This window comes from Liolophura sinensis, chromosome 7 (genome assembly GCF_032854445.1).
Source record: "Liolophura sinensis isolate JHLJ2023 chromosome 7, CUHK_Ljap_v2, whole genome shotgun sequence".
Taxonomy (NCBI): Eukaryota; Metazoa; Mollusca; class Polyplacophora; order Chitonida; family Chitonidae; genus Liolophura; species Liolophura sinensis.
Window position 1 is genome coordinate 2,431,826 of NC_088301.1, and position 13,469 is coordinate 2,445,294.

At 38.1% G+C, this 13,469-nt stretch overlaps 1 protein-coding gene across 1 annotated transcript; it reads left to right on the top strand.

The window, feature by feature from the left end:
• Positions 1–4,063: 4,063 nt before the first annotated feature.
• LOC135469790 (multidrug and toxin extrusion protein 1-like) lies at positions 4,064–10,330 on the top strand. Its single transcript, XM_064748388.1, has 7 exons — positions 4,064–4,202; positions 4,782–4,895; positions 5,122–5,189; positions 5,973–6,081; positions 6,671–6,746; positions 7,760–7,829; positions 10,172–10,330. Exons 1-7 carry the CDS (start codon positions 4,064–4,066, stop codon positions 10,328–10,330), a joined length of 735 nt encoding a protein of 244 aa, XP_064604458.1.
• Positions 10,331–13,469: the final 3,139 nt, after the last annotated feature.

The following is a 13,469-nucleotide window of genomic DNA, read 5'->3' on the forward strand; positions in this document are numbered from 1 at the left end:
AATATTCTGAGTTAACCACTGATGTATGACAAGTAAATTGCAAACTCTCCCACGTATGACATACGTCATACCGAGGGAAGGCAAATCGGTCTCCGGCAGACTTCGTGCAAGACCACCCAAGAGAGGGCCGTCGATCGTATCTCGTCGACGAGACTCAGAAAAAAAAATCATACAGTTGTGTGTAATACAAACGTGATAAATTTTCCTGCATGACTTGTCGCTCAGCACTGAAAAGTGAATTGAACTGGTAGAAACCTAAGCATAGATACATACTGAACTGGTTGGCCCGGTTTCAGTATAATGTGGCTCGTTAGTATGAAATGCCTCGTGTCTTCGCATGATACTTCGTTATCGGCTGTACTTTAACAACATGGACTCGCCCTTGCCACAGGAAGACACTGGAAATGGTAAAGTAGCATGTAAAATCCCAAGCATAGATAAATCAGAGTTTTGCTCTAAAGTTTGTTTGATGGAAACCACACGTACACCTATGGCCTCTGTCGACCATTACAGTTCGATGCATGCACACATATGGCTTTCACGAAAAACTGCTAACAACTGTGAAGGTTTATGTTTATCAACTTTACCCGTCAAGCTGTAAGCTGTGGAATATTCCTAATTTGAAGCAACTGTATTGTATTAAATAGCGATTGGATGATTTTGTGAATGTTTTATAGACTCTCTGTATGTCGTGATTAACTGTATAGGCATGTCAGTTACTCGTGAACAATCGACAAGCTACTATAAATGTCATATTCTTTGCTACAGGTGTGCTGATTGTCTCCCTTGCCTGCTTGCTTTGTTGGAGCCTTCATCTGAATACTGAGTCCTTATTGCTTTCACTGGGACAAGTTTCAGAAATTAGTAGGCACTGTATCACTTTGTGGAACGTACAGACAGTCACAGGTTACTATACTCACACGAATGCGTAACTATGTCAGTGCTGTTCTCAACATCCACGCACATGTAGCTAACTATATATCCCAGCGTACACACTGATAAGTACCTATCTCACCAATCCTCCACACATGTATATATTTAGCGTGCCTTGAGGCAGGGCGTGAACTAACACCAGACAGCTTCTAGTACATTTGCCATTCACATGTACTTAAAATACTCAAACATGTATGTCTATAAGAATCTGAGCATTTACCTCGCAATTTCAGATTCATCTGCTATATAAATTGTACATTGTGGCATTCAGTCATAATGTTTCCATGGACCTGATGAAGCGCGATTTCCTCCTCACCAAACCTGTCAGCATGGTATCATCTTCAACAAAATATCACTCCCTGCAACGAACTAACCAAGAGTCAAACAAATGTTGTTCACCGTTACTGATTATTTATGCTTTGTTTCAGGCTAGCAGCGGATTATATTTTCTACTTTATGCCTGGTTTAATAGTAAGTATTTTCGTCCTCTATTACTTATATACAGTGCTGACATTTTAATGAAACTTCAGTCCTATTTAAAAGTAAGCAGTTTTCTTTCGTGTATCATGCACCAATCTTAGGCGCTAAAACATCACGGTCATATTCCAACAGAGTGTGAAACTGACATACACAAAACATCACGGTCATGTGAAACTGACATACACAAAACATCACCGTCATATTCCAACAGAGTGTGAAACTGACATACACAAAACATCACCGTCATATTCCAACACAGTGTGAAATTGACATACACAAAACATCACCGTCATATTCCAACACAGTGTGAAATTGACATACACAAAACATCACCGTCATATTCCAACACAGTGTGAAATTGACATACACAAAACATCACCGTCATATTCCAACACAGTGTGAAACTGACATACACAAAACATGACGGTCATATTCCAACACAGTGTGAAATTGACATACACAAATCATCACCGTCATGTGAAACTGACATACACAAAACATCACCGTCATGTGAAACTGACATACACAAAACATGACGGTCATATTCCAACACAGTGTGAAATTGACATACACAAAACATCACCGTCATGTAAAAACTGACATGTACAAAACATCACCGTCATATTCCAACAGAGTGTGAAATTGACATACACAAAACATCACCGTCATGAAGAAAGTTTTCGGATTATGGATGATATGACAAACCTCACGTTCAGTTCATGGCAACTATTGAATTATGTGTATAGTCAAAAACCTTCGGAAATGCCAAGGAGTTTTTACTATTAAATGCATTAATTGTGTGGATTTTTTTCTTTCAACTGCAGTTTAATTTCCTGTATCAAGTGGCTTTAAATTTTTTACAGAATCAAGTGAGTACAAACATGTTCATCATGGCTATCTCGATTATTCTGCATCTGATTATTAACTTAGTACACGTGTAAGTATACTAAACATTGTAAGCACCGAGGGGACGATCCAGAAACCGACCATACGTTACTAGTATTTGTAATCACTTGGGCTACATTCACATATGTATGTACATTTATTGTAGCCTAAGTAATAACACATAGCTTATGATATGATATTTGAAATTGGATGAAAAGCTCAGAACATTTCATTACATGTATAAATACTAACATAGTTTTTTATATTGATACATAGATATACAGTTTTGTCTTCTCCAAAACTCTTACAGTGGTTACCACTGTAATGGAACATATTACAGTCTTGAACTTAAATTTCACGAGAATAAGGTTTAATCATCATTTTAAACAGACCAGCCAAAGCGTTATAGTTTTTACGGTTGTGTGATAATAATGAGTCTTACATTAAAAACAGTATATACGGTAACCACAGGTAAGAGTAGAATTTGCATACCTGTGTATAAAATGTAGTTCGAATGTATATGTAAATGCAGACAGGTATAAAATTTGCTGCCACCTATGATTGTAAGAAAGAGTCTTTTCCCTCGCAGAATCTTGTGACCGTTACGGCAATATTGGGCTTAGGCGGGAATATCTTCAATGCTCTGGCTCAGTACGTCCTACTGTACGTCTGTAACCAAGGACTGAAGTGAGTGAACTTCCTCTTAATGGCTAAGTTACCCGAAACATGGGTCCAATACCATTTTCGGACACGGTATTTTCATGATTTTACAGATTAAATATTGTTGTCATGGGCCATTCTCGTGTGGTGATGCATGGAGTTCGCCAGAAACCTGTTGTCGTCCATCGGTATGACGTATGTCACACGTGACAGAATTTGTCATTTACTTACCAATGATGGGTGGTTTACTCTGGGCATTGCAATTTTTCATATTTATAAAATTGTTCAGCATGACACAAGGAAACAATTCGTGAATATATATCATGTATTGTGTATATCAAATATTTATTTATTTATACCAAATATAATCATTTATGGGGAGCAAAGCATCAGAGTAAAGTAAGCATCGGAGGACCGTTAAAGGTTATCTTACTGTGATATCATCATATGGTTTTGTCCACTGAAAGAAATGCAGTCAAATGTTTTGATTGTAACGTTGACTGTATAGACCACATTGTTGCCTATGGGGCGATATATTTTGGAAAAAGATCAGTACTTTTAATAATAATATTATCTAATTTCTCTTTCTTTAAGACATTTACATAATGTTAGATTCGCTTTTTCATGCATAGGCACACATTATCCGAGACGATGGTGTTCCCACGAACTTTTTTCAGTCCTCAGCATAAAAGTATATTGTCGTATGACATGGTTTGCAACAGTTTTATATAAGAGTAGTTCCGCGTAGGTAGATCGCTCGTGTGTAATTAAATGTTTACAGACGTCATCATAAGAGGAAATGTGATTGAATGTTAAATGTGGTAACAATACTGCATTTTGAGCAATTATAAACCAATGATGTCTCATAAATTGCAGTTAATATCACTGCATTTTTTTACCGAATTCTGTTGAAGCCGTGGCGCTAGGGGCGTGTAAATTGCTACTATTCATGAATTTGCACAAACAGTTAGAATAAACCCTGACTAAGGTAAACTGACAAAAGGTTGTATTTCGCCGGTTAGCTAGCACAATGTCGTCGGGTCAATGTTTTACTTTCTACACTGCAAGTCTTTAATTATATTCAGTCAATAGCATTTACATCACGATGAAAATGAAGCTTAATCTGGGTTTTATCTTTATCAACAGAGGCTCCGCCTTGGGACAAGCTCTAACCTGGTTCCTTATGTGCCTAGCGGCGTGGTGGTATGCCATGTTTAGTGTCAGACTCGACTCATCACGTATAGGTTAGTACAGTACCACAAGGCCGTGTTGTCAATAAAGAGCGAATCGCTACGACACACGAGGTGTTAGTTCAGTCCAAACGTCGAACGGTCCATTCCCAATATTTCAATGCACAGATAAATCGTTTATATCCTTGATTCACTTTTGCTCCATCACACGCATGTATTACCATCATTGTTATGATTGATAATTGGTATTATTAAGCATTCTAAATACCGGTACTTCGTCGCATTGTTTTATATATGAGATACGAAGTTTCCAGCGTTGAATATTATTCACTGCGCTAAGGTACATGTAAATCAAACATATTTCAAATTGCAATAAATAATGTGTATATTTTTCAGAGTAACACACAAATGGTGTATTGTGACAAGAAAAACCATCGCTCCATGTCAGGGAATATAAAAGTTTTCCCGATAAATGGCAGATCTTTCTCTTGTTTTCCAAAATTCCCAGTATGGCATATTGTAAAGAAAGAGGGATAACAGATGACGTATTCCATCTCATATCTTCGGTCGAGATGGATTTAACTGTGTACATAGTATATGTAATTATTCGGTTGTTTATTGGTGCCTGTTCAGGCTGGTCGTGGTCAGCGCTGGACGACTGGGGCCACTTCTTGAAGCTCGGGATGGAGGGTTACGCTGTGTTACTGACGGACTGGTGCGCGTTTGACATGGCTATACTTATTGCAGGTAAGCCATGTCATGTGTTATGGGTTTTGTAGTCTTTATTACTGATTGTTGTTAAAAGTTGTTAATTTCCTCATTATTTTGGCAAGGGGAACGGCTAATAGTTAACACACAAGTCACACACTTGATAAGGGTACTAAGTAAGCCAAACAAAACAACAAAAACAGAACAGAACAACATAAACACACGCTAACTGTAACTAAGGATATATTTTCTGACGTGTTGGTAGGATACCTGGGCGTTGTGGAACAGGGGGCGGTTTCCGCAGCTCTACACTTAGAGATGATTGGCTACATGGTAAGCTTTGCACATGAATGTGCGTGTGTTTTTTCTTGAATTAAAAATAACAAAATTTATTTATATTTTGCAAATATTTCTCAAAATTAAAAATTACAAAATCTTTTTACATTTTGCAGAAAAATTATAAAAAAATATGTTCCTGAGTAATGCTCGAGTAAACATATAAAACAATTCAAGTGTTTATCGGTGGTAAATTGTGCTACTAGGCACACCCGTCTAGTCGATGCCTTCGTTAGTCTTCATATGATATTTCTTCTTAAATCTGTTCTTTTTGAGGCTTGATTCGAAGTAAAGTTTTTTTTTACCACGCTTTCAGCACATTTGTTGAGAACGCTTTGTAAGAGTAATACGCTGACTGAAAACTAAATGATTTCTGTATGTACGTATGTATGTATGTATGTATATATGCTTGGGGTTTAACGTTGTACTTAGCAAATATTCAGCCATATGACGACGAGGAGTCATTAGGGGTGTGCACATATACTGTGTCTTCTTGTGGCAGGGCGAGTCCATTCTGCCAAAGTGCTGCCGTCACTGAAGGCACCGGACATGGCACCACACGCAGTCACATTGCACAGACACCAGTCCTGTTTCTTTGCTCTAACCTCTCAGTGCTGAGCGTCAAGCGAGGCAACAACAAGTACCAAGTCTTTAGTATTACTCTTTTGATTTGATCCCGGGTCTTCCGACGTTGAAGCGGACTTTTCGTATGTAAGATAGCCGATTTAAATACAGCATTTTGAACGTTTGGATATGTATGATGTGGTTTCTTTTCCCCAGATCTTCCGAGGCCTCGGAACCGCCTGTTGTATTAGAGTCGGTCAGAACCTCGGGGCCGGAGACAGTGAAGGTGCAAAAACTTCCTACCGGGTGTCAGCCATGTTGACGGGTATGCTCAAACCTGATGCCCAAAAAAATGTTAACTAACCCTAGTCACTACTTTTTATGTTTAAAACTATTCCACCTGCTTTCTTGGAACCAAGTTTTTAAGGTGATGAGTTTCCAGTCCATCGTTCAGTAGGGCTTGTAATCCAACAGATTAAATCAAAAGTGAATCCTGGCAACATGGTTGGGTTGATGGATCATGCAGAGTATATAATGAAAGATATAATAAAGTCCTGTATGGTGCAGAAAGCAGAATAAAATATACTTTCAATTAATTGACTGATTCATTTATTTGATTTGTGTTTTACGCCTTACTCAAGAATATTTCACTTATACGACGGCGGCTAACATTATGGTGGGGGGAAACCGGGCAGAGTCCGAGGGAAACCCATGATCATCCGCATGTTGCGACAGACCTTCTCTCGTACGGCCGGGTTGGAAACCAGCCAACTGGACTTGAACTTACAACGACCGCATTGGTGAGAGATTCGTGGACCATTGTGTCCGCGCAGGCACGCTAACCACCTCGGCCACGGGGGCCCACTCTTTCAATGAATTTACACAATGTAAGTGGAGTGAGCTTGATTTTTCAGGAAGTGTGATGGTAGTAACTGGCTTGACAATTTTATTTCTCAAGGACGTCCTACCATGGTTATTTACAACAGATCCGTAAGTAATATGTTACGAAATAGTCAAATATAGTTTATATCATGTAGCTTGCACAACTGTTTTTCAGATACTAAGATGTCAAAGTATCTTTTTGAAATAGAAATATACGTGAAAAGATTTTTCTCACTAAATGCGCGGGACTTGCCGTAAACACTAAGGTAAAAGGTAATTGCACTTACCAAAACGGTTCCAACATCAAAAACTCATTGCATCGGCTGACGTCATATGTACTAAAAAAAGTTGGCATCCTGCAAAATGGATGTGGTAGTGATTTGTTTTACAATAGCTGCACCGATATGCAGTTAGAATAACTCCACTTAGTAACACGGCCCGCAATACTGTCTCAAAAAATAGAATGTATATTGTTTTTATAGCAGATTTTCCTTTAAACCATACTGCCGTGAGATCATATTTAGCAATGGATGAAATAAAATTGATTCATGAAGGTTATTTCATGCTAAAATATACGAACAATTTCAAATATTGCAATTTTCAAAAACAGTGTCTAGATTCACTTCACAACACATCATAGTCCACATCACTTTAGGTAACTTGTGTCTTCCGTCGTCAAAACATATTGAACTCCACCCAGTACCCAACAGGCTGCTGTTTTTTTTTAAAATAATTATAACGTGACATAAAGGAATGAGTTCTAGTCGCCAAAACCGAGCTTATGTGGTATAAAAATATATTAATTAGAAAAAATGTTAATTTCTGCACAGTTATATGGACTTCCAACATATCCATGTGTAGAGCTTGTCTTGTTGCATGTCACTGACTAATGGCAATTTTGGTATAGCGAGTATGACTGATTTTATACATTGCTGGTTAAAGAAACAGACCATATCTAATGGAAACGGTATTTAAAAAACATGTGACCTCACTGGTCAAGAGCCAGTCGTCTTCCACTCCGTGACAAGATTTGCCTAGAGTGTGTCCTGTTTCAGCAGGCTTGTCAGTGTCTGTGGCAGATCCTTCAGGTAAACAAGTATGTCGTGTTTTCTCTGTTACAGGACCACTGCTGATTTGGTGTCCCGCAGTATACCACTCCTGGTGGCCGTAATGCTGGTTGATGCTGTATTGGTAAGCTCCATGCATTTTACACCTCACCACCCCTCCCACGCAAGCTTCTATAAGCGATAAACTTCACATTGTGAAAGCAATGCAATTCGCCGTCTTTATCCTGGTCAGTCCAACTTTGCTGCATGTATGCAGTGACCCGTCTTTGTAGCGAAACGTCGATATTGAGGAAAAACTGACAAGGCATACCTGTGAAGTTGGAAATAAACTAACGTACATGTATATATTGTTATCAAGCATATCCAAAAATATGATGCTGGTTATTACTTCTTTTATATCATTTCAATGTTATAAAGTGCAAAAGTACATATTCAAACCCGCGCAGTTTATTGCAAATTTTCGAACTGTCCAGAACGCATGAAGAGTGAGAATGAAAATTGAAGTTAGGTATGTTTTGAATAGTTATTGACATTATACTGGTAACGTGGCTTTATATTCAACTTATTACACTGGTAACGTGGCTTGCGACCTTTCCAGTATTTAATCCGAAGACGAAATATGCTTTTTCCAAATTTGGTATTTTCAAATTGCACCGAAGAATACAGCATGAATCATATATATATATATATATATATATATATATATATATATATATATATATATATATATATATATATATATATATATATATATATATATTTGCTGTTTCAGAGCCTACATGCCGATGCCTTATCTGCCTGTGGAATACAGCGGATTGGAGCCATCATACAGATCTGTGGCTATTGCTTAATATCTACTCCAGCTGTTGTAATATTGATGCTACACACACCTGCTGGTGTTTTCGGTATTGCATTTCATTTATCAGCTAACCTTGATTAACGTGAAACATATGGGCGTATTTTTAAATGATCTATATTAACATTAATATCTCTAACATACTGAAAAGATGCTTCTGAATATAAGAAACGAACTATCCTTTAGTATACAGTTTGTGTACGTCTTAGACAAATTAGATAAATTCTAATTGGCTAACGGAACTACACCACGTAGTAAAACTTTTGGTCTGTAAAAAGACTAGTTACCATTTTGACGTCGTATAACAAAAAACTGCTGAGTGACTAATGTACCTTGAGAATTATTCTATAAATATATATTCAAGAACTCAAATATTAAATTCATAAGCATGCTGTATGAGAAATATTAATGTGTAATTGTACGTCTTGCTTTTGAGATAAGAATTGATTTTATGTTAAAAGAACTACAAAATTATTACTCCTTAGGTAAAGAAAGTGGACTGGATTCGATTTCATGTTAGAATGTTAGAGATACCAGAGTTGATTCGATGTTAAAACACAAGTACCACAGTGGATTCCATGTTAAAACACAAGTACCACACTGAATTCCATGTTAAAACACAAGTACCACACTGGATTCCATGTTAAAACAGTTGAATTCATTTTAAAGCCCGATGAAACACACAATGGCCTGCATAACATCATGTCTCCGCCTGGAGTACCAAGAACACACTCGACATGTCACAGAAGTAAATAAGTAAATAAACTCCGGGACGTCGTTAAATGCTTTGCTCTCTTGTGTAAAATCCAGTCCCACTTTTTCCTGAAGGTGTAGAGGTTTTCTCTATTTCATAACAGGGCGTTGGTGGGGCTTGTTAATGGGAATTCTCCCCATGGCTGTCGCATACATCATCTTCGTGAATAGGCTGGATTGGCAGCAAATAGCGGATGACTCTAAGGTGGTAAACAGCTTACTCTTTTACTTATGAATGTCGAAATTGGAACCAACTTCTTATATGTACAACGATTTACAGTTATTTGTATTACACAAACGTTATAGTTTTGTTGGTGACCACTGAAAAATACATGTAGCTCATGTAGTTTTAAGTATTATTGGTTTATATATCATATATCGGGTATTAAAACATTTTGAAAAAAACACAAGGAATCCTTGGAACTGTAAAGTGTTTTATTATTATATTTAGGGAAACGGGTTTAGCAGTCGACAATCAACAGCAGAATATTGCCCTGATCACAGTGTCTCTTTACCACTCACATATGTTATTTATGTCTCAGTAATTTTTGTTTGCTTGAATTATAAAAAAATACCTATATTTTATGATTTTTGTTTCCAAACTATGTCGGTGTAACGCAAATTTTCACCCCTATAGTACCACAAAAATTTGTTTTGCCTTTGCGTACTGATTGGAATAATATGGAATGCAATCTGACAACTGTCATATTAGTTATCTATCTTTGTTAAAAATATGCCAAAGTATTAAAAAATAAACGATGTAAATAGCATTGCATTTTTGGCAAGACTCATCTGACAATATCAATCTGAAACAGCACTAACAATTATATTTGCTGTTCTTCGTATTTGTTTTGCAGACTACAAAATACCCTGAATGTGGGGCTACTGAAAGCCTGCTGAATGACCATTGTTCCTCTTATAACGGTATGTCCAGCGGGTGTCAGCCTTTACAGTTCTGCACATTTAGCTCAGTCCTCATGGAACTGTTTGCTGATTGCAAATCCATTTTGAGTTAAACATCTAAATACTTCGTTTGCTGGTTTGCGTTCATTTATAAAGTCTGTATCCGTGATTATGGTCAGTTTGCATCGTTTTGTAATCCCCACTGACAAATGTATCAAGCGATGGTGAAACAAAGTAAAGACTTTAAAAGATCGTATCGTTATTGGCCGTGAGGTAGCAAGTCAACACCGATAGCCTTTAGCCGGTACACTGTTTGAACCCATGTATCGCTGTTCGTCTGGGGGCAAATTCAACACATTGTGAGCCACATGTACTAAAGCCTCTGTGTGTTATTTTGTTCCACATTACAACTTGTGTTATGAGTTTGAAAGCACTGCACTGGGTGTGAAAAACCAAAGAAAAGAAATACCTAAAACGGTCTCTAACCCTACAGATCTCACTGGCTCAAAATGTGCGCTGTGGCTGTCAGGCTCTTGCAACTGACCAATGATGTCGTCTGTTCGTATCTCGTATAGTTTCGGCAATATCTTAAGCCAAAAGGCTTGTCAGGTACCTATGGGTGCTATGTGATTTACTGTACTACCTCTAGACACATTAACGCTTGACCATTCTGACATGAATGAGCCATTCTTGACCTCAACGTTAAATACCAATCAATCAAGCTATCTTTCTCGTCCGTTGCAGATGACACAGAATCCGACAAGCCAGGCCAGACGAATCGCTCTGATGCGATGAAAACGCTGACGGAATCCAACATTAAAACTTTAATCCTAAAACGGATTTGCGCTTCCCTTGCTGTATTCGGAATTTTCTGCCTGTGTTTGATTATCCGTGTTTTTGTTCCCGTGTATCCTAATGTAAAGGAACCTGTGACTAACGGAAGATGATGCTGGCTATTCGGAGATGAGTTATACTCTAAGGCGAAAAATTTCAGACATGAAATAACCGAGAGTGTCAATAACTTTCAGATTCATACATGTCTCTTTCCCTGTCAATATTAAGTTAATTAATGCCTCGCAAATGTTGGACCTGGGCCGATAGGACAGTTGGTGGAGCGTCCCCTTCGGGATCCAGGGTCAATCCTAGGTCGGGTCACACCTTGAAAAGAGGAAGTTGTAACTTCCTCGCTTGGCGTTCAACATTAAGGAGATAGCGCAACGACTGGTTGACCTGTATCAGTATAATGGCTTGGGGGTGGGGGAGTGGGGTGGGGGTGGGTGCCTTACTTGCCTCATTGAAGCAGTACCGGATAAAAGAATGGTGGAAATCCGTCTAACAAGGAGACACATTACTTACTCTAACGACTCCTTCCTCGTCATGTGACTGAAAAATTGTTAAGTACGACGTAAAACCCTAAGCACCCACCCGTCCAAATGTTACAACTCATAATAAAGTCAACAGGAAATCTCGTATTCTTTTGTTCCTGTCCGGGAGGATGCACGATTTGAGGAAGAAAAGGCATCCATCCGTTAGTACATCCGTCAGTTGCACGCTGAGTATGTATGTATTTTGTGCAATCAGCTCCTACTAGCAAGCCTACAGCAAGCAAGAGAAATAACAAATTTATCATCTTCATACTGATGTTGGACAATTTCTGTCATGTTTCAAACACGTTATTCTGACACGATGTCAGATTCTGTCCATTCAGATCCTCCCACACTAAAGAAGAGAATCTTCGGAAACCAACCGAGGAACCTTAAATATGTGCTCGCTGTCTTCAGTTTTTATCACAAATTTTTTTATTTCTTGTTTTCTGGTTATGAACACCTTCTTTTTCACAATTTAAGCACACTCTCATACACCAAGCAAGGGAATATTCTGAAATTCTGAAAATTTTCTTGCAAACACTTTATAAAAGCTCGCGTTATCTACATTTTTATCCGAAATGATTTCTTTCTTATTTTTATGCGTCCTAGACTTTTTTACTTTCATGACATACTATTCTGATACGGGATGCAGTGTTGTTATCAACTCCCTATACACCAACCAAAGGAAGCTTCTGGAGCTCGGATTTTGTTACAGTCACTTTTAAAATGAGCAGGTTATCTTTAATTTGTATCCAAAGTCTATTTTTCTTATCTTTATTGATGTTTCACTGAGCCAGCTTCTTATCTCTTTAGCATGTCGCTCTAATATGGGTTGCACTTTTATGTAATCGACTGCTAGAGTAAGGAAGGACAGATTCTGGAATACCCAGGGTTTGAAAGCACTTCCGAGATGAGGATTTGAAGACACTTTCTACATGTTTACAGTATTGTTTGTTGCAAACACTTTGTAAAAGCATGCGTTATCTTCACCTTTTATTCCAATTGATTTATTTCTTATTTTTATGCGTCCTGCTTTTTTTAAAAACTTTCATGACACACTATTCTGATACGGGATGTAGTGTTGTTATCAACTCCCTATACACCAACCAAGGGAAGCTTCTGGAACTCGGATTTAATTACAGTCACTTTCAGAATGAGCAGGCTAACTTAAGTTTGTATTCAGTTTACTTGTTCTTATCTTTATTGACGTTTCACTGGGTCAGCGTCTTATCTCTACAGCAAGCCGCTCTAATATGTGTTGCATTTCTATGTAATCAGCTGCTAGAGTGCTCCGGATGCTTGTTTTAATTAGATGACAACCAATGAAGCGATAGTCAGACACTTAACGTTATTGGGAAGTAATACATTCCGTTTCCTCTGATTGTTCATGTAGGTTCATGCATACTTAGTTAACTCAATGCTAGAGAATCAGTGCAAACAGGTGGCAGTACAGAGAAATGAAAACTTGTGGAAAAACAGCTGAATTCAGTCCGTGTTATATTAGGATACTTGTTGATGCTATTATTTGCTGTTAAATGGGGCTGGAGATTTGTTTTTAGTTGACGTCAGCTCGGAATACCAGTCCAATGAAACGGGAAGCCCGACATACACACTCAAAGCACAGTCACTGTTTGAAACCTTGAAAAGTTTGTACGCTAGTGTTGTATGAAACAATCATATAAACTGACATACAGTACAAAATCTGTAGAGTGGCCCAATAATATATCGGTCAGATCACGTTGGTGTCTCGGTACAGCAGGCCGGACCGAAAGTTGCTCCCTCTAGCAATATGTGGGCTGATAAACAGCCACTGTTTCAACATGTAGGATAAATGACACACATTTGAGTGGATTTGAGGTTATCTGGAAATAACTAATATTCAGTG